General features: G+C 32.9%; 4 protein-coding genes and 1 non-coding gene across 8 annotated transcripts; 4 read left to right on the top strand and 1 right to left on the bottom strand.

The window, feature by feature from the left end:
- On the top strand, nucleotides 166–247 carry TRNAS-AGA. The gene has a single exon. It is a non-coding gene; the product is annotated as a tRNA-Ser (tRNA).
- LOC104760092 (F-box/kelch-repeat protein At1g24800-like) lies at nucleotides 8,682–10,339 on the top strand. The gene is made up of 2 exons (XM_010482941.2): nucleotides 8,682–8,876; nucleotides 9,479–10,339. The coding sequence occupies exons 1-2, from the start codon at nucleotides 8,682–8,684 to the stop codon at nucleotides 10,322–10,324; spliced, it is 1,041 nt and encodes a 346-aa protein (XP_010481243.1). The 3' UTR covers nucleotides 10,325–10,339.
- On the bottom strand, nucleotides 12,103–13,207 carry LOC104759010. Of its 3 annotated transcripts, none has more exons than XM_010481983.2 (3): nucleotides 13,079–13,207; nucleotides 12,711–12,862; nucleotides 12,103–12,476 (listed from the first exon to the last, which is right to left on the bottom strand). In XM_010481983.2, the coding sequence occupies exons 2-3, from the start codon at nucleotides 12,856–12,858 to the stop codon at nucleotides 12,313–12,315; spliced, it is 312 nt and encodes a 103-aa protein (XP_010480285.1). In that variant the 5' UTR covers nucleotides 12,859–12,862; nucleotides 13,079–13,207; the 3' UTR covers nucleotides 12,103–12,312. The 3 variants fall into 3 exon arrangements, with proteins under 3 accessions (XP_010480285.1, XP_010480287.1, XP_010480286.1); XM_010481985.2 differs by having other exon boundaries at nucleotides 13,071–13,207; XM_010481984.2 differs by having other exon boundaries at nucleotides 13,046–13,207.
- LOC104759013 (aspartic proteinase A1) lies at nucleotides 13,799–16,798 on the top strand. The gene is made up of 12 exons (XM_010481988.1): nucleotides 13,799–13,908; nucleotides 14,125–14,506; nucleotides 14,588–14,648; nucleotides 14,767–14,861; nucleotides 14,948–15,229; nucleotides 15,376–15,415; nucleotides 15,501–15,565; nucleotides 15,757–15,870; nucleotides 15,947–15,999; nucleotides 16,068–16,323; nucleotides 16,414–16,502; nucleotides 16,589–16,798. The coding sequence occupies exons 2-12, from the start codon at nucleotides 14,132–14,134 to the stop codon at nucleotides 16,671–16,673; spliced, it is 1,515 nt and encodes a 504-aa protein (XP_010480290.1). The 5' UTR covers nucleotides 13,799–13,908; nucleotides 14,125–14,131; the 3' UTR covers nucleotides 16,674–16,798.
- LOC104759012 (aspartic proteinase A1-like) lies at nucleotides 17,330–20,318 on the top strand. Of its 2 annotated transcripts, XM_010481986.2 has the most exons (12): nucleotides 17,331–17,448; nucleotides 17,564–17,960; nucleotides 18,171–18,231; nucleotides 18,319–18,413; nucleotides 18,502–18,783; nucleotides 18,990–19,029; nucleotides 19,124–19,188; nucleotides 19,254–19,367; nucleotides 19,453–19,505; nucleotides 19,574–19,829; nucleotides 19,925–20,019; nucleotides 20,099–20,318. In XM_010481986.2, the coding sequence occupies exons 2-12, from the start codon at nucleotides 17,571–17,573 to the stop codon at nucleotides 20,181–20,183; spliced, it is 1,536 nt and encodes a 511-aa protein (XP_010480288.1). In that variant the 5' UTR covers nucleotides 17,331–17,448; nucleotides 17,564–17,570; the 3' UTR covers nucleotides 20,184–20,318. The 2 variants fall into 2 exon arrangements, with proteins under 2 accessions (XP_010480289.1, XP_010480288.1); XM_010481987.2 differs by lacking the exons at nucleotides 18,990–19,029; nucleotides 19,124–19,188 and having other exon boundaries at nucleotides 17,330–17,448.

Consider the following 21,481-nt stretch of genomic DNA (forward strand, 5'->3'; position numbering starts at 1 on the left):
TATGATTCTTGAAACATAAAGAGAGCCGAACAAGCGTTGTGGTTTTAATCTTTTTATCTAGATTATAAATCGAGTGATTCATGCTTAGACTCATCCACAATTCTCACTGAACACCAGCATTTATGAAAGAGAATAGTATATGGATAGGTCTATTTTTGTATTAGAGTGGACTTGTCGGAGTGGTTATCGGGCATGACTAGAAATCATGTGGGCTTTGCCCGCGCAGGTTCGAATCCTGCCGTTCACGTTTTCATCTATTGTGCGTGTAAGTTCTAAAATTGTGTATTGTTAGGTTATAGAGCCTTTATTGGTTTTCATTCATATTATTTTTATGTAAAATACAAATGTGATATGAAAATGCAACACAACATGACAACGTTAAATTTACTAATTAACTCACCTTTTTTCTACTACTCTTTTACATAATTTTAAAATCGATAGTACTATGTTGAATCATCTACATGCGTATAATCTTATAATAAAAACCGAATATTATATGCATATAAAATATATCAAAAAAATTTGTTTCGCATTCAGAAAATGTTTTATAATTCTTGAAACATAAAGATAGCCGAACAAGTGTTATGGTTTTAATCTTTTTTATCTAGGTTATAAATTGAGTCATGCTTAGACTCATCTACCATTCTCACTATTTTTTAAAAATCTCTATTCTTCTCCGGTATCAGTTCTCTATTCCATTTTTTTTATTTTTCCATTGATTTGTCTCCAATTATCACTAAAAACTAGAGAGAAAAGCCATTTTTGAGAAAGTCAAAGGAAGTTAAGATCTTCATCTTTGAAACGTTTGTGAAAGTAGAACATCATTCCAAAGATTTGCTTCCAACTGATCTTTAATTACACCATGTTTTGGTAAGGAACTCTTTTCTTTTTTGTATTGTAGGTAAATTGTTTCTATGTTACAACCAAATAAAAATTAAATTTTTATATCTTCTTATCTCTAATTTATCTTCCTTGATTCTACCTTAATAGAATATTTACTAAGTCAACAATTTAAGGCATCTTTTTAGGACAACAAAAGATCATCTCATGAGAGCCAATGAGAAGAAAATCGTTTACAAACAAAACATGGTACAGAGATGTACGCGCGTGGCTTGCCAAAGAAGCCGCAATTACATTAGCATTTCTTGAAATTAAAGATAAAGAGAAAGAAGAAAACTCCTCCTTGTCCATCTTGATATCATCGAAGTATATCTTGAAAGCCAGCCAGTCCTGAGGAGAAGACACTATCTTCACCAAGTCTGAGCCAATCTATATAAAAAGCCAACTCTCGAAAGTCATGACCAATCAAGCACCGCAGAGCCCAAACAAAGGCTTCTACTTCCGCATGCAATGGGGAGAGGCTGCATCGGAAATTGGCGGCGCCCCTCGTCGGCGAAAAGTCCTGGGAGAATAAACACACCCAACCTGCACCGGCAAAAACATCCTCCGCTTTCCACGATCCATCGACAAAATACCGATAACCTGAGAAAACAGTAGACAATTAACCTACGCGCCCCGGTTCCCGAACACTAGAATCGTTGGGGCCTTGGGCTAAAACCTCGTCCACATCCTCTGTTTGAGCCTGCAACCATGTAGACGCCTCCCCCAACGCTAACCGAACAACATCCTCTGGTTTTTCCAGAAGATTCTCAAAGAGGCGAGCATTTCGAGCCTTCCATATATACCACATAATCCAAGGAAAGGCCGCTGTTTGGGAGCCCGGATTGGACGAACCCAGGAAATGATCCACATTGGCATACAGGGAGTCCGTCGAAAAAAGAAACTGGACCAACCGAAACCTGAGCTAAAGCCCAAGCCTGTCGAGATGGCGGACACCAAAAAGTAGCATGATTAACTGTTTCCTCATCAGCCCCACATCGAGCACAACCTGAATCACATGCAAAACCTCGCCGCGTCAGGTTTGCCGAAACCGATATGCATTCTGATAAGACTTGCCACATAAAATGCTTAATCTTCAGTGGACAGGCCACCCTCCAAACTCCCGCTAATAGAGGGGTGATGTCCGGTCCGTACCGAGTAACCTGAGAAGACCTCTGTTTTGACAAACATTCCACATCGTACCCCGATTTAACCGTATACTACCGGTTTTCGTAAAATGCCAACCTAACGAGTCTTCCAATTGAGAACTACCCAATGGTAAACCCCCGATCAAAACAGCATCTTCCGGAATAAAATGCTCATGCATATCCATTCGCCAAGAATTAGTTTGGCAATCAATGAGATGTGATATTTTTAACGAAAGGTCCTGAAAGGGTCCCTTGCTCAAAGCTGGTTTTGGGGATTGAGTTGGTATCCATGGATCAGTCCATATAGATATAGACTCTCCAGAGCCAACTCGTTTAATCAGGCTTTTGTTTACCAAAGATATAGCTGAAACGATACTCTGCAACCCATAGGAAGGAGAGTATGAACGTATTGGATCCATAGGAATAGAGTTCCTATAATACCTGCCTTTGAAAACCCGTGCAAAAAGGTAGTCTGGTGCCTCAATCAGCCGCTACAATTGTTTAGCCAACAAAGCGGTGTTATAATCATCAACATTCCTAAAGCCCAAACCACTCAACTGCTTACTCCCACATAACTTCTCCCAGGCTAACCAATGCATACCTCCAAACTGTCCCGAGCTCCACCAAAAATTTGCCACTACACTAGTAAGTTTAGACGTGACTGTTTTTGGCAACCGGAAACATGACATAACAAAAGTCGGAACCGCAGTGGCAACCGATTTTATCATGAACTCTTTTCCTCCTCCGGAAAGTTTTTTTGCTGTCCAACCATTTGTTCGACCCTGTAGTCTATCCCGAACAAACGAGAAAACACTTTCACTACAAATGAAATTATAAATGTAACTTTCATTGGAATTATTACTATCCTAGGCTCTTAGGTATCCCTAGATATGAACTCGTCCCTCCCAAATGCGATATCCCAAACACACCCTGGACCTCCCGCTTCACCACCTCTTCAACCTTGTGTCCAAATTGAATTGAGGACTTATCAAAGTTAATTTGTTGTCCCGAGAACGCCTCATATTTCCCTAAGACATCCAAAATTACCCCACTTTGATCCTTATCGGCCTTGCAGAAGAAAATACTATCGTCCACAAACAACAAATGCGACATATTATAAATTAGTTAATGTGTGTTATGTAATTGTAAATTGAGTTTATTAACCACAAAAATAAAAATTCCTAACATTTTTTTTATTTTTGTAAAATTTGTAATGCAATTAAGATAATATAATATAATTTAGGTGCATAGCACCGGGTATAATACTAGTATATATATATTTATCTTAACATTTTTGAAGTACAAATTTGTGTCATCTATTTTTTTTTGTTACGGGTCAGGTTTTTTTAAGTTTTAAACCGATTTGACAAAATCGGATCTTCATCTTTTGTGTGACACTTTTTTCCAACGGGTCGGTTTGTTAATATATTATATAATAACTCGATTATGGAAATCGGATCTTGGTATTTAATTAAATAGAGATATAGCACTAATTAACTATATTAACCAACATTCCTATAATATAGGAACTAATTAAATACAGCGGAAATCGGATCTTGGTATATAATTAAATAGAGATATAACACTAATTAACTATATTAACCAACATTCCTATAATATAGGAACTAATTAAATACAGCAACATGTTAGGCAACATATAATTAAGATAGAATAATTGCAAACACATTTTGGTAAATACTTATATGTCTTATATCAATCACCCTGTATACGTATATCGTGGATGATGGAATGAAATAAAATCAAGTCCTAATTAGAATCAAGATAAGAATATGCATTAACATTATTCCCTAAATCAAAACAAACATAATCGGAAAAATATACAACTCTAAACTTGCGAGATGGTAGGTTGCGGGAAAAAAATTAGGATTTGAAGTACAATTTTGTGCCACTTTTTTTCCTTCTCGGGTCGGGTTTTTTTTATAAATCTAAACCGATTTCACAAATTGGATACTTTCTAAAATATATTTGATTTTTTTTCTTTGCAAATCTCATCTCATTATCACACAAATTTTCTATCGGACTTGCTAACTTATTTACATCCCTATATTATATCAACAAATTAAAGACACAATCATATTAGGTAAGATCTAATTAAGATATAAAACTCAAAAAATGTAATATCTCCAGATTTACTACTACTTTTTGTGGGATAAGTCTTAATAACAAATTATTTGATAATAAATGCTAACATTCTCACAATAAAATCGAACTAGATTATGACCCACAGGGTAAGTTTTTTTCTTAACTTTTTTTTTGTTAATATACTACAGTAAAACCTCTATAAATTAATAATGTTAGGACTAAGACATTTTATTAATTTATAGTGATATTAATTTATCAATAAATTAATAATTATTATTTTATAGTGTAAATTAATAATTATTAATTTATAGGTATATTTTTAATTGCTCAATTTTTTAAAATAATGAATTGAGACAATTTTTGCAGAATAAGATTAAAATTTTGGATGTTGTAAATTTTATGTTATTGGAATTTAATTTGAAATAATTAAAAAATATTTTTGACAATGAATTACAAATATTGTAGACAAATTTACTTATATACATGACATAAATATTCAAATTTATGAATAAGAATATCAATTATCGTATTTTAATAGTCTATCAATCTATCCAAATGTAAATGATGCATATTTAGAAATTGAAAACTTTAAAAAATTTGACGTGCTTTACGGAATGTTATAGAATATTTTATATCATTATATTTTAAAGATACAATATAACAATTGTTTTATTGATATGAGGTTTAAGAGAAACATATTTTACTATATCAGCATATATATATATATATATATATGTATGTAATTTTACATGATTATTAATTTATGATACTATTGGGACCATATTTTACATAGGGATTTCAAAAAAATTATTATCTTATTATCTTATCGAATTTTATTATTTTTTATACTGTCCCGACTTGGGACTAGCAAAATTTATTAATTTATAGTGTTTATTAATTTATAGAGTATTAATTTATAGAGGTTTTACTGTATTTTAATACTAATTTTGTTAATGTGCTCTTTTGTTAATTATAATGATTTAGTATATAATTTGTGGTATACCACACAACAATTTTTACAATCTTAATTAAATCAGTTTGATTCGACATATATTATATTGGTGTTGTTAATATAATAAAATAAGGATTTAACCTGTATTGAAATATCATATTAATGATAGTTTATTTTTTAGTATTATCAGTTCAATCATGTAATGTTATATAACATGTCATGTAATATAACTCGTTTGTGTTATTTTGAAAATTTAATCTGTTTGAATATTTATAATTTTGAACTTTTTATTAAGTTTAGAGATATCAGTCATAAATTATAAGATTCTTCAAATTTTATGATTTACTATATACAGTAAATTTACTATATATGTATGTTGAACACACATTTTTTATATTAATTGAGTAATATATGTTTTTTTAAAAAAATTCAAATCACAATATCTGAAGGTAAAATACACATTTTTTATTAAAACTAGAGTCTCAAACACATTTCATTAAAACTAGAGTCTCAAGAGAGGAATGTTCATACAACTTTAAAAGCACAAAGATACATGAAAGGTAAAGATAGACTACATGAGTCTTCCAACAAGATGCACAACTTTGAGAGTATTGCAAAGTGTTGAAGATCTTTTGACCAACATGGGAGACAAAATTTTTAAAAAATATATATATATATATATGTTAGATTTAATAAAAACAAATATTATTACTTTTTGTAGTTCGGTATATCTAAATATTTATAAAATAAATAAATTAAAATGTGTATACAAATATATCTATATGTCTAACACCTTAAATTATAAAGTCAACACTGTAACTAATAAGTTATATATATATATATATATTATAAATTGTAGATTTCATCTACAATTTGGAGTTTATGTAAATAACTAGATAAGGACCTGCCCGATGTGAGGGTTTAAAGTTTTGTAAATAAAATTAAATCTAACAAAAATATATTAAAATTTATTCTATATTATTTATAAATTTTCTTTTTGCTATATAATACACTGATTTATATCCATTTACAAAAATCTTATGTATGTTACCATTAAAAGTGTTTTTTTACACCTAAGTATATTGTATGTTACAAATATATTCTTTACCACCATCTAGAAAATGTCTATATGAACACATTAAGCTAACTATTTATACGTTTACTTTTGCATAGTTTCTTTAATCACTAAAAAGATATTACATATATAGTATATTAATCAATGATGTATCATCACAATAGTGTATAACCAATCACAAAGAGAACCTCAGCTCCGCTAGCCTCCCTTATGGCGAGAACCTTGCGTCCAACCTCGTCCACCATAGAGAGAATTTTGACTCCACCTTCCTCCCTTAGGAAGATAACTTTGTGTCCAACCTCCCACACCATGGAGAGAACCTCAGCTTTGTCCTCCTCCTGTGTACAGAGAACATATTCACGTCTTTTAGCTATCTTTTTTTTTTGTTCAAAGTCTTTTAGCTATCTAAAGACCCTTTTCTAACTAACATCACAAAATCTTTTGATAGTAACTAATATTAAATTTTCTAATGTATTCGCGGAAGTTTCTTTGACACACCATGATGTAGCCTCTGTCTCCGAGCTCCTATTGATCTATCAACAATGATTTATGTTTTTCCAATTTATCAATCTATGTTTGTTGTAAGCTTGAGTTTGATTATCCTATTTTATCCAATCATTAAGTTGATGAGCTTTTACTCTTTATCTCTCTTTGGGATTGAATGAATGGTAACAATTATGTTTGCACAAAAAAAGGTTCTATGACCAACAAATCAAAGTTGAGAAATTAGAAGAAAAATAATTTGACATAATTAAAGAAAAATAGAAAATTATACGCATGGTAATATATGAATCTTAAATAATTCAATGATGAAAATATAAATTGATAAAATAATCTTTAAATACTACAATAAATTTTAAAGTACATTATTAGAAAAAGAAGACGCATATATTAATCTTACATTTTTTTGGGGTCAACATATTAATCTTACCTATTCCAAACTGAAAAAGAAGAAAGTAGGAGAAAATTTTTGTTTAAAAAAATAAAGAAAATTTACTTAAAAAAGTTTTACTAATAGAACAAAGTTGAAAGTAGTGTTTTTAAATAAATTATTTTGTTAGATGAAAAATATGAGACAATCTATGTTTATATAGAAGTGAATATTTTAGAATTAATAATTAACTGTGTATTTTTCATATTCCCTCTTCGATTTTTCTTATAGAATTAATAACTTAAACTTCAAAATAAGTAAATAAATGTTATAATTTTGAATTTTATGAAATATTTCTATATATATAATCTCCTTATAATTATTTTTTTTAAATGTTTAGATTTTTGATAATTATCTTTTTACATTATTAATGTTGTTTAAAACAAAAAAAAAATTGTTTTTTGTTTTTTTTTGTAATCTCAAATCCCTCCTATTAAATATTAACTTTTACATATGTCAAAATCTCATATTGATAACTTTAATTTTTTGAAAATTATCTTTTTACATTATTAATATTGTTTTAAAAAAAATTATTGTTTTTTTTGTAATCTCAAATCCCTCCTATTAATATTAACTTTTGCACATTTTAAAATCTCAGATTGATATAAACTAAACACATGTCAAAATCTTGTTAATGACTAACTTTCAAAACCCAAATTTATATATTGTAGAAGGATTTTTTTTAGAAACTACATGTATCTTTATCCTAAGATTATCTTTATAATTTATTTTATGATTAGTAATTTTTTTAATTCCTTGATTTTTTTTAAGATTTCTTCTTATAAAATTAAAAATTTATGTAAAATTGACACTTGTCACGATCTTATAAGTTAGTAACTTTTGAAATTGACATGTGTCACGATCTGGTCAGTTAGTAACTTTTAAAATTGACACGTGTCACGATTTGGTAAGTTATTAACTTTTGAAATTGACAAATATCATAAGTTGGTGACTTAGTAACTTTTGAAACCATACTTTATATAATAAGATCTATTATAGTAATAACCCCTTGGGTAATAACTAACTATATATATGTAGTTAGTTTTATCAAACTGAGATTTTGAAAATATATTTAGTATATGTCTTAGCAAACAAAACAAAAAATCAAACAAACTAAATTAGATAATGTAAAAAAAAAATGGTTATGTGGTGTGCCACGGGGTAAATCTTAGATAACAAATGGTTTGGTGGTGTACTTACAATCATAAATAAAATTTTAGTTTTTTAAAAATGAACCATTTAAATAGTAAATAAATCAGATTTAAATAAATATAGATAACAAATTAAGCACTATAACAATTATATTTAGAGCTCTGCTCAATTGTAAATTTATCTACAATTTCATCGTATCTATACAATCCCCTATATATATATATGAATATATATAGTTAGTTTGATTAAAAATACAAAAAAATATGAAATTTATATATAGCAAAGGAGAAAATGTAATTATTATGCCAATTTAAATAACCTAAAGGTGCAAGAATAATTAGAAAAAGGAAAAAAAAAATTTTGCCCCTTGGTGAACCACTAGTGTATATATAACTAGTGATATTTGTTGCGAGGCGGATGCGTCTGTCTAAAGTTGGAAGAATGAGTAGTAAGACAATATGTGATCTTCCACCGAAACTGGTAGGGGAGAAAATACTCACCAAGGTTCCGATAACATCCCTATCAGCAGTGCGATCCACTAGCAAATTATGGGACGCCTTATCCAAAGATTGGATTGTGGGTGAAGCAGAAGCATCAAGGCAGCAGTTTTTGGTGTTCATGACGATGGATTCCAAGGTTTATTCAGTCAGATTCCATCTCCGCCGCAAGGAAGAAGACTTGGTTGATCTATCTATAAAGTAGGTAGTTTTACTGTTGGATATGAGCTTCGCCCCCAACATTCTAAGAGGCTCGAGCAGAAGATTCTCAAGAAGTTTAGGGCCTAAAGTCATGAATCTGGCTCATTTGGCCGCAAGGGCAAAATCGTCATTTACAGAAGAGACAGAGGGGACCCTAGGTCGATGGTCCACTATAAATACCATAGGTCATTGTCAGAGCTCTGGATCCGAAATCTTGGCAATCAGAGAGAAAAGAGCATTTATATTCGTATTAATTGCGATTAGATATTAGATTATATTTTCCGTAAACTCTCACCTTTAATTCATCGTTAATAAAAGGACCAGTTCCGATTTATTCCCATTAAAATCCGTATTATTTATATTGTCGATTTCATACATCAACCTTAACTTGATCAAGTCGAGATATCTACCGTTTTTCACTGCGACGGCTTATTATTATGCGTCCTCAAGGACAAATCAAGGCTCGTGGTGTGGAACCCTTATCTGGGGCAAACAAGGTGGATAGGACCCAATACAAGTTTCCACATACTAGACAGGTAGGCTCTGGGATACGACATCAACCGTAACCACTACAAAATCTTGAGGTTTGTGGATAATTGCATCCATTTAAAACACTATTTTGGGTTCGAGATCTATGACTTTGGGTCTAAGTCATGGAGGATTCTAGACGTCAGACCCGACTGGGAGGTAGAATACTATCAATGCGGCGTGACTTTAAAGGGAAATACTTATTTTTTTGCCCATGAGAAGTCAAGGCGTGACTTTTTTGCTTCAATACACAAACCAGCCAGCGTTGGATTGGAAGATGAAGATGTTGAAGATTTCTTACTCTGTTTTGATTTTACAACAGAGAGATTTGGACCGCGTCTGCCTCTTTCGTTTCACTCTTATAGTGAAGATATTGTGACCCTCTCATGTGTTAGAGAAGAACAGCTCGCTGTGCTATATCAGCAGGGTGATGACTCAATTGAAACATTGGAGATTTGGGTTACCACGAAGATTGATCCTAGTGTTGTGTCCTGGAGCAAGTTTTTGAAAGTAGATATGAGATTACTACTCACTAGTAGTAGTTTTGATGTTGTTCGGTTTGACCATAACTCTGGGAGCTTCTTCATTGACGAGGAAGAGAAAGTTGCCGTGGTTTTCGATGTAGACGGATTTCTACACACCGAGAGTGCCCGGTACCACACTGCTTTTATCATTGGAGACGACGGTTTCTTTAAATCTGTGAGTCTCGGAGAAGCTCCCAATGTCTATGTCGGGGAACCTGGCTATCTCGGATATACTCCGCAAGTGTTTCTCCCCCCCTCTTGTGTGCTCCTCTTCTTATCTCCCAAGCTTAGTGCAAATCAACCACCAACGACGCAAAAGGAAAGTAGGAGATGAACGTAACTGCTAGTCAAATCATCATCTTTGTTCCGTTTCTATCTCCTGTCACTTGTTCAATTTTTGTTTCTTGCGTTGTTGACTGCTAAGTCAAATTGTCGTTCACTTTGCTAAAAAAAATAATTGCTATTGTCACTTTCACTTTCATGGTTATACTAGTGAAAATAGTGAGATTTATGATAGAGAATAATAAATGGCTAGGTCTATTTTCATATACAAGTAGTCGTGTCGGAGTGGTTATCGGGGCATGACTAGAAATCATGTGGATTTTTAAGACGAAAGCACCTGGATTCCCAAACGTCACACATCATCCACTGAAATCGATCTTATTGGTGTCGCTCGACATCCACCGCCAAAATTTTTTTTTGGTTGACGGGTGGTACAGCTTTGCCCATGTAGGTTCGAATACTGTTGCTGACGTTTTTATTTATATTGGTTGTCCATCATAAAATTTTGACATATTAATAATCTATACCACTGTAACTACACCACTTTGTGTTCAAATATATGTTTTTGGAAACATTTACCATTTAATACTATTAATTGCTATATTCATATCCAAACAAGTTTAGTTAACTCTCTCTAATATCTTTGTAACCAAATATAATTAAAATATTTTAAATATTCATATATAGAATGTTCTACAATTAATATAGATATTTAAAACATTTATTACCGATAAAAAAAATTATTCTCCTATCATCTCTTTCTGATGTTAAAATTTAAATGTAGTGAATCATCATATAATACATAAAGTTAATAAAAATGAATCTTTTTTCATATATTGTGATTTGATTTTTTTTTAAACGAACATATATTACTCAATTAATATAAAAAGTGTGTGTCTAACATACATATAGTAAATTTACCGTTTATACAAAATTATAAAATTCTAAGAATTTTATAATTTAGAACTGATATATCTAGACTTAATAAAAAATTAAAATTATGAATATTTAAACATAATAAAAATTTAAAATAATATAAAAGAGTTATATTACGTGGTGGGTTATATGACATGACAAGATTGAATTAATTGATAATACTAAAAAATAAAATGTCATTAATATAATACTTCAATACGAATTAAATCCTCATTTTAATATTTTAACAACACCAATATAAAATATATTGAATCAAATTAATTTAATTAATATTGTCTAAAACAAAAATTATTGTATGGTATACCGGAATTATATACTAAATCACTAAAATTAACAAAATAATATATTAACAAAATTAGTAGTAAAATAGAACACTTACAAAAAAAAGTTACGTCCCACAGGTCATAATAGTTATTGATATAAAAATGCAACATAACATGAGAACGTCAAAGCATTTACTTAACTTTCTTTACATATCTTTGGCCCCATAGCTTGGAGTGTTCACTTGGTTAGGTTATATTCCCTGTGATATTGGCACATTGAAATTGTAAGGGTTGGAAATGACCCTTTCCCAAGTCCCAACATTGAACAACCACAGGCTGATATAGTCGCATTCTACTGCGATGACTTATATGCTGTCTATATATCACTGAAATCCTAGCTCTTCGCTCACAATCAAAACATATTGATGTCGATTATAACTATGCTTGAGATTTGTTGGTGATCAAACTCCTACTCATCTTCTACTGGCAGGTATTTCCACGAAGTCATTGCTTCAATATTCTTTTTGCGAGCTTTGTTTCACGCTAAAGCTCAAGCTAGGTGTGGATATATAACAACCATGACTAGTTTGAGGGAAAAGTTCGACCAAACCAATAACTTAATCAAAAAGTCTTCCCTTGTCAACAAAAGCTTTATAAAGTTGAAGACTACATCGAAAGAGAAGAGTATCCAATTATGCTACAGTCATCATCAAACACAATAAAATAAAGGAACATTGGGTATTGTTAAGTGTCGACATTGAAAAATGCACACTATTATTGCAACGTAATGTACAAAAGATGAGATCCATACACATTATATATTAAGCCAGAAACTGATGGTTTAAGGGAGTGAAGCTTGAGGGGTTTTGATGTGATCATAGGCAGCAATGTTTTGTGGTTCACATTCAGGGCTGAAGAGACGGACAAGCATCGCAGTAGATGTGCTCACAGACACAGCACCGCACCCCGCCCACCGTAAACTCCTTGGCACTGTGATCCTAGGACCTACACATTTCCCATAGATGGCACGAGACAACATTCCCATATCTTAGATTTGTCTCAACTATTCTATGTTCCTTGGAATTTTAAATCCACGAAAACAAACCAGCACCGAGAATCAAGCCATGGCAAATAGGCACAAGGCAAAACCAACTGCTTCCCAAAACGTCTAAAAATCCAATATTTCAAACAGACAAATCTAACTATTAATGATAAGACAAGAGAGAAATATATTATTACCATAGTGAAGTCTGCAGAGAACCCAGAAACCAATAGCTCCACCAACAGTGAAAATGGCAGCAGTTTGTCTCATCAGTCTTGAACATGGCTTAGCATCTGATCTCATTAGATCTCCCTCTGACCATCCTAACTTCTGCCTTAACGCCATTTCTCTATATAATCAACAACAAAACAAAACCCTCAAACTTGAGTTAGTATAAGAAAAACGAAAAGTCTCGATTTTGTGATAACGATGTTCACTCAAGCATTTCATCGAACAGTTAAAGGACAGCTTCAAAAATTAGATATCGACACAATAACTCTCTAGTTTATAGATTCAAGGAAGTCGAACGGACATTAAAATTGGATGAATCTGCGTACAAAAATACCAGAATCAGGGGAATCTCAGTCGTTCCGGTGATGAGTAGTGCTCTTTCTTTCAAGCTGTGTCGCCGGAAAAGCCTGACGGAAGAAGATGAAGAGCATCAGAGAAAGCTAACTAACTAGCGCGACTTCGTGTCTAAATTAGGCCGATATGGGTAGCCCAATAACTGTTAAACTATCTTAATGGGCCGGTCTCAATAATGGTCGGTTCCACGTGATACACGGTTTACAACAATAAGATATTTGAGTTAAATATAAGTTCAATTAATATTAAAAAACAATTTCTGAAAGAAAATAAAAATATTTTTCAACTACAAAAATTGATTCAAAGATAAAATAAATAAAAAAAAATAACTAAAATATTTTAGATTTGAATGGTAACCGCAGTTAGGACAGATAAATCCGTCTTGGACCAGACCGTTTTGTTTTAAGTGTGGACAGCAAACCATTGCAGTCCAATTGTATTTGTAAGCAAAAACGATCTGTAACTGGTTCGCTACGATTTTATTTCTATTTGAACTGTACTACTATAGACTAAAATTAATACAAATGGTAAACAAAAAGCAGTTTAATCGGCAGATGGATTTGTCCGCCTTAACCGCTACAATTATTCACACCGTTTATCTAGATAGATTTAAACCATTCTTTGTCATCACCGTATGGTTCACATTAAAAAAAAAAAAAATCTTTCATTTTCACTAGACCAAGAAAATATCTACACGATAACAAAATAAGAGAGTGTATGATAAAACAAAAACCCCAAATTATTAGTAACTAAAGAAGTATTTGCTCTTCCTCATAGAGAAGTTCAGGCCAGGCCTTTTTTCCTCTTCAGGTTTGTTTTTCCATCACTCTTTTGAAGTTTTAAATCCAATCTCTCTTTCTGTTTTGGTCTCTCTCTGTGTTATTATTACTATACATGGCTGATGAGTTTACTTTTTTAGTTGCTTCAAGAACTGATGAGTTTCTAATAAGTTAATTTATGAAATCAAGAACGAGAAACGAGATACCAATGATTCTTTAATTTCCACCGTGAAATTGATGATGACAGGATAAAGATGGTTTCCTCCAAAACACGAAACAAACTTATCCATCAAGCCACTTGTTTCTGTCTGTTAGCAATCTTGATTCATCCAACAACCTCCAGTGATCTGTTTCGTGTTGGTCTGAAGAAGAGACGGCTTGAGCTCGATGATATACGAGCCAGCAGAGTTATCAGAAAGCTGAAATATTCACAACATCCCTCAGATTACCAGTCTTTTGCTGTTGTAGGAGGTGATTCTAGTGAACAAAACCTGGTGATTCTTAAAAACTTCTTGGATGCTCAATACTACGGAGTTATTGGAATTGGAACGCCTTCGCAGGAATTTGAAGTTATATTCGATACTGGAAGTTCCAATCTCTGGGTTCCATCTTCAAAATGCTACTTCTCTGTGAGTTTCTTGAACTTGTTATCTTTCCTTTGGCGTATGTTGTCTCTTCTTGACTGTCTTGTATATGTTTGTGTTCTTCAGCTGGCTTGTTATCTCCATCCCAAGTACAAGTCAACGAAATCCAAAACATACACCAAGAATGGTATGTAATCTATATAGATATTTATTGTTTTTAATACTCTATTAGCTAGAACCATATATATATAGTACGTAATCATATAACCAAACTTGTTATCTTTAAATCACATTTTGAGTAACAGGAAAGATGTGTAAAATAACTTATGGGTCGGGGTCGATCTCTGGCTTCTTTAGTGAGGACAATGTGAAAGTTGGTGATCTTGTAGTTAAGAATCAGGTTTGGATTTTTGTTTTTCCCCTTCTAAACTCATCTGGTTTGTAATGAAATCACACTTTCATTACACTTAAATCTTCCCCATTCAGGAGTTTATCGAAGCTACAAGCGAAGGGAGTCTTTCTTTTCTCCTTGGAAAGTTTGATGGTCTACTCGGGTTAGGATTTCAGGAGATATCAGTCGGAAATGCCGTACCAGTTTGGTACAACATGGTGGATCAAGGACTAGTGAAGGAGAAAGTTTTCTCATTCTGGCTAAACCGTGATACCAAAGCTGAAGTTGGAGGTGAGATTGTGTTTGGCGGTGTTGATCCGGCCCACTTCAAAGGCAACCACACCTATGTCCCTGTCACTAGAAAAGGCTATTGGCAGGTGAGAAGACACTATATATAAGTTTCTAAATTAATTAAAACAGTTGGTATATAACTCGGTAGGCGCATGTCCCTTATATATTATTGTTGGTCTTGTCACACTTTTAATGTGAGATCCTAACATAAGTTTTTTTTCATGTTTTTCAGTTTAACATGGGCGATATCTTAGTCGGTAACAACTCAACTGGTAAATCTAGCTCATCAGCTAAATTACATATGCTAAATGTTTTAGTCATGTGCGGGTCATGATTATCGTAAACTATCATGCCTAGGTTTTTGTGAGCAAGGTTGTGCTGCAATTATGGACTCAGGAACTTCACTACTTGCTGGACCAACTGTAAGAAAATCATTTGTTTTTAATCTCTTAATCTCTCTACTCGTAATTTTTGGTGGGTGTCTAAAGATTTTTAAGAATTAATTTTATTGTTATTTAATTATGAGTGTCTTTAGAGTGACAATGAAGATGCTCATAGTGTCATTAAACTTGACAGCATATTTTGTCTAATTGAAAATTGGTCTCCATTTCAGACTGTTATCACGCAAATTAACCACGCTATTGGCGCTGAGGGCATCGTAAGCGCGGAATGCAAGGGTGTTGTCTCTCAATACGGAGAAATGATATGGGATCTTTTAGTATCAAAGGTAACATGTTATCGTCAGTTTTGCACATTACATTCTTCATCAGTATAGCAGAAAAGTTTTTTATGTTTATTTGCAGGGGCTACCTCGTCAAGTGTGTAAAGAGCTCGGTCTCTGCGTTTTCGGACAAGAGTATGTGAGCAATCTTTCAAACAAAAGCAAACTACACATCGGTATTAAATAAATTCTGATGTATGCAGGACGGGAATAAAAACAGTGGTGGAGAAAGAGAGATCATCACTTCTATGTGAAGTTTGTGAGATGGCTGTTGTTTGGGTTCAAACAAAACTGAAACTGAATGAAACCAAAGAGAAAGCGTTTGAATACGTAAACCAGCTTTGTGAGAGCCTTCCAAGTCCCGCAGGTGAATCAATTATTGACTGCAAGAACATCGAAAACATGCCAAATGTTACATTCACAATTGGAGGCAACCCCTTCTCTCTTACACCTCAACAAGTTAAGAAAAAGACTTACATTATATACCTTAACACTTTGCTAAGAAGTGTTCATATATTAATATTCTATTTGCTGCTTTTGATGGTTTAGTACATTCTCAAAACTGGAGTAGGCTATGCTGAGATGTGCATAAGCGGGTTTTCGGCTTACGATTTGCCTCCACCGACTGGTCCTCTCTGGTAAGCTGGGATGATTCTACATTTTTTTTTTCCATTTTTGGTTTAAGAGTCTTTTGAGGTCAAGACTGTCTCTTAATTATATACAGGATTATTGGGGATGTCTTTATGGGAGCCTACCACACCGTATTTGATTCAGAAAATCTTCAAATCGGAATCGCCGAAGCTACATAAACTTATGTACACCTGTTTCTCTATGTATGGTTATCCGCATATATAAGTATGTTATGTATCAATGACTCCATGTAATAATCTCTATCAGAACTTTTAAGATAATATAGTTACGTACGTTCCTATAATGTTATAAAAAAAATCATCAGTCTTTAGATATAATGTTCATACAACTAGGAGTTTATATCACGTATGTAATAGTATCATCAATCTTCCAAACCCGTTTATGATCCCTAAAATGGTTCAGACCTCATTGCACAAACTAGAATCATAATAACAATTTTGGATATCTACTTGCTAAAATTTACAAACCTAACATGGCAAAAAGTTAGCTATATAAACAAGACAGGTCAAACATTACAAACTGAATCCATAACCGCAACATGAAAAAAGAATCTGAAAAGCAACATTGTTGAAAAACAAAAGAACAAATTATAAAAGAAAAAAGAAAAAAAAAAAAAAACAGAACCATTTTTGTTTGTTTTGGTTGTGGTTCCTAGCACTTGGTGAGAAGAACGATGATAGCATATACCATAAATTTATTAAAAAAAAANAAAAAAAAAAAAAACATTTTATCTTTTAATAATAGAAGAGGACAAGATGAAAATCTAGTTCGACCCCAAAAAACCAATGATTTTCACTGGACAAAGAAAAATATGTACAGGATAATGAATGAGAGAGACAATGTATGAGAAAAAAAAAATCAGTAACTAAGGATTTGCTCCTCCTCTCATAGTCTGCCTTCTGGCGTGGCTTTTTTCCTCTCCAGTCTACTGAGGTTTGTTTTTCCATGACTCTTTTAAATCCAGCATCTCTTTCACTTTTAAATCCAGCATTCTCCATGACTAACTATAAGTCTAGTTTAAGTTAAAATATTTTGTTGATGATGACAGGATAAAGATGGTTTCCTCTGAAGCACGAAGAAACAAATTTATCCATCAAGCCACTTGTTTCTGTCTCTTAGCAATCTTGCTTCATCCAACAACCTCCACTAATCTGTTTCGTGTTGGTCTGAAGAAGAGACAGCTTGAGCTTGACGATATAAGAGCCAGCAGAGTGATCAGTAAGCTGAAATATTCACATTCACAACATCCCACAGATTATTACCATTCTTTTGCTACTTTAGGAGGTGGTTCTAGTGACCATGATCATCAGGTGATTCTTAAAAACTACTTAAACGCTCAATACTATGGAGTTATTGCAATCGGAACGCCTCCACAAGAATTCAAAGTTCTATTCGATACCGGAAGTTCCAATCTTTGGGTTCCATCTTCAAAATGCTACTTATCCGTGAGTTCTTGAACATACACCAAGAATGGTATTATGATTCTAGTTTGTGCAATGAGGTCTGAACCATTTGCTACTTATCGCGTTTGGCGTATGTTGGATACATTGCACAAACTAGAATCATAATAACAATTTTGGATACAAAATGCTACTTATCGCGTTTGGCGTATGTTGTCTCGTCTTGACTGTCTTGTCTATGTTTGTGTTCTTCAGCTAACTTGTTATCTCCATCCCAAGTACAAGTCCACCAAATCCAAAACATACACCAAGAATGGTATGTAATTTACAAAGAATGTTTTTAATAATCTATTAGAACCATATAGCCAATCTCATCATCTTTGAATCACATTTTGAGTAACAGGAAAGCCAGGTACAATAAAATATGGGTCAGGTTCGATGTCTGGCTTCTTTAGCGAGGACAATGTGAAAGTTGGTGATCTTGTAGTCAAGAATCAGGTTTGGATTTGTGTTTTCAAAAACTCATCTGGTTTGTAATGAAATCAAATTTTGCATTACACTTAAATTTTCCGTAAAAACAAATCAGGAGTTTATCGAAGCTACACGCGAAAGGAGTCTCACTTATCTCCTAGCAAAGTTTGATGGTCTACTCGGGTTAGGATTTCAGGAGATTTCAGTCGGAAATGCGGTACCAGTTTGGTACAACATGGTGGATCAAGGACTAGTGAAGGATAAAGTTTTCTCATTCTGGCTAAACCGTGATACCAAAGCTGAAGTTGGAGGTGAGATTGTGTTTGGCGGTGTTGATCCGGCTCACTTCAAAGGCAACCACACCTATGTCCCTGTCACTAGAAAAGGCTATTGGCAGGTGAGAAGACATTACTTGGTCTATATCTCTTCTCTTATGATTTAGACATTACTTGGTCTATACGTTTCCAAATTAAAAAAAAAAAAAAAAGTGTTGGTAAATACATGGTAGGCGCATGTCCCTTATATATTAGTGTTGGTCTTGTCACACTTTTGATGTGGGAAGTGGGATCCTAACCTAACATTAAGAATTTTCATGTTTTTCAGTTTAACATGGGCGATATCTTCGTTAATAACAACTCAACTGGTAAAACTATAGCTCATCAGCTCATCAGCTAAATTACATATGCTGAATGTTTTAGTCATGTGCGGGTCATGAAGTCGTAAACTATCTTGCATAGGTTTTTGTGAGGAAGGTTGTAGTGCAATTATGTACTCAGGAACTTCACTAATTGCTGGACCAACTGTAAGAAAAACATTGCTTTTAGTTCTTAAATTTAAAAACGTATTTTTAACTTATCTTTAAACCAGACCGTGATTGCACAAATAAACCACGCAATTGGCGCTAAGGGAGTTGTAAGTGCTGAGTGCAATGAAATTATCTCTCAATATGGAGAAATGATATGGGATCTGTTAGTTTCAAAGGTAAAATGTTCTACTCAGTTTTGTAGATCATACTTCATTACATAGTATTCTTATCAATCATTATATTTCTGATGTTTACTTGAAGGTGCCACGTCGTCAAGTGTGTAAAGACCTCGGACTCTGCGTTTTCCGACAAGAGTATGTGAGCAATATTCAAAGAAAAATAAACTATACATCGGTATTAAAATCGATCTTGATGTGTGCAGGACCGGAATAAAATCAGTTGTGGAGAAAGAAAGATCATCAGCTCTATGTAAAGTTTGTGAGATGGTTGTTGTTTGGATTCATACAAAACTGAAAATGAATGAAACCAAAGAGAAAGTGTTTGAATACGTATACCAGCTTTGTGAGAGCCATCTCAGTCCCGCAGGCGAGGCAGTTTTCGACTGCAATAACATCGAAAACATGCCAGATGTTACATTTACAATTGGAGGCAACCACTTCTCTCTCACCCCTCAACAGGTTTAAAAAAAAAAGACTTCAATTATATTTTACCTAAAAATATGCTAAGAAGTGTTTATATATCAATAGTCTATTTGCTGTTTTGATTGTATTAGTACATTCTCAAAACTCGAGTTGCATTCTCAAATACTGAGATGTGCATAAGCGGGTTTGCCGGTTACGACTTGCCTTCACCGACTGGTCCTCTCTGGTAAGCTGGGATTATTTCTACAGGTTTTATTTCCATTAGTGTTAAGTGTTCTAATGCCAAGACTGTCGTGTCTATACAGGATTATTGGGGATGTCTTTATGGGAGCCTACCACACCGTATTTGATTCAGGCAATCTTCAAATCGGAATAGCAGTAGCTACATAAACTTATGTACACCGGTTTATCTATCTATGATTATCCGCATAAGTACATTGTGTGTATCGATGACTCCATCAGAACTTTTAAGTTCAAACCTCATTGCACAAACTAAATCATAACAATTTGGGAAACTTGCTAGAATTTACAAACCTAACATAGCAAAAAGTTTGCTAGATAAACAAGAGAGATTAAACATTATACAAACTGAATCCATAAACGAAAAAATCTGAAAAGCAACGTTGTTGAAAATCAAAATAACAACTTATAAAAGAAATTAAAAGAAAAAAAAAAAGAACGGATCCAGTGTTTTTGTTATGGTTGTTGTGATCCTACTTGGTGAGAACGAAGATCGCATATACCAGTCCAGGGATGAAACCCAAGAACGTTAGAAGCAAAGAGAGCCAAAATTCCAACTGCAAACGTATATACAAAAAAAAAAAGAGAACAATAATTACCATTAGTGGCAAATGTTACATAGAATATTTATGAGTTATGAAATGACAAAAAAAAAAAAAAAAAAAAAAAAATTACCCNCCAAATCTGAGGAATACACCAACAGGAGGTATCATGATTGCACAAAGAATTTCAATAAAGCTACTCATTCTTCTTACCTTTTTCCTATTTTTTTATTTTTTTTTTAGTTAGGAATTTTGTTCTTTCTTCTTATGTTGTTGTGAATAAACAAGAACATAAGAAGAGTAAATGGATTCGTTAAATATGGTAAGAAACTGAATCTGATTGTGTAACGTCGTCCTCGTCCTCTGTTTGTTCCTAAAATGAAGGAGCTCCATTTCACACCAACAACGAACCTTTGCGTTATTGACGCAACCACCCATTGCTCGTCGGTTCAAAAAAAAAAAAAAAAATGGGATGAACGCATGTAATTAAATTGAACTACATAACATGTAAAGAACATTCTATTTATATACATCAATGTTTCCATAATAATATACGAATTTGTTTTCTATTCTAGAAAAACATGAACTATATTTTCTATCTATTTCGATAAGCGACAGTAATAATGTCTAAATTGAGTGAAGAAAATTAATCTTCATCATGTTCAAAAATTCTTCTTTTAAATTACAATAAATTCTAAAAACAAAAAGAAAATCCTAAATTTGGTACGTAAATTAATGTTCAAGATCAAGAAAAATGAGAAAATTAATGATTTGGAAGTCAGTTAATTAACTTAACTTCCGTATATGTAGATCGTAAATTGAGTATACATACAATTCATAATATTGTGGCAAATGCATAGGGTTTTTTTACAATAACCCTCCCAAACAAAAACAGTTTTTTTACAA

Source organism: Camelina sativa, chromosome 17, assembly GCF_000633955.1.
Source record: "Camelina sativa cultivar DH55 chromosome 17, Cs, whole genome shotgun sequence".
Lineage (NCBI taxonomy): Eukaryota > Viridiplantae > Streptophyta > Magnoliopsida > Brassicales > Brassicaceae > Camelina > Camelina sativa.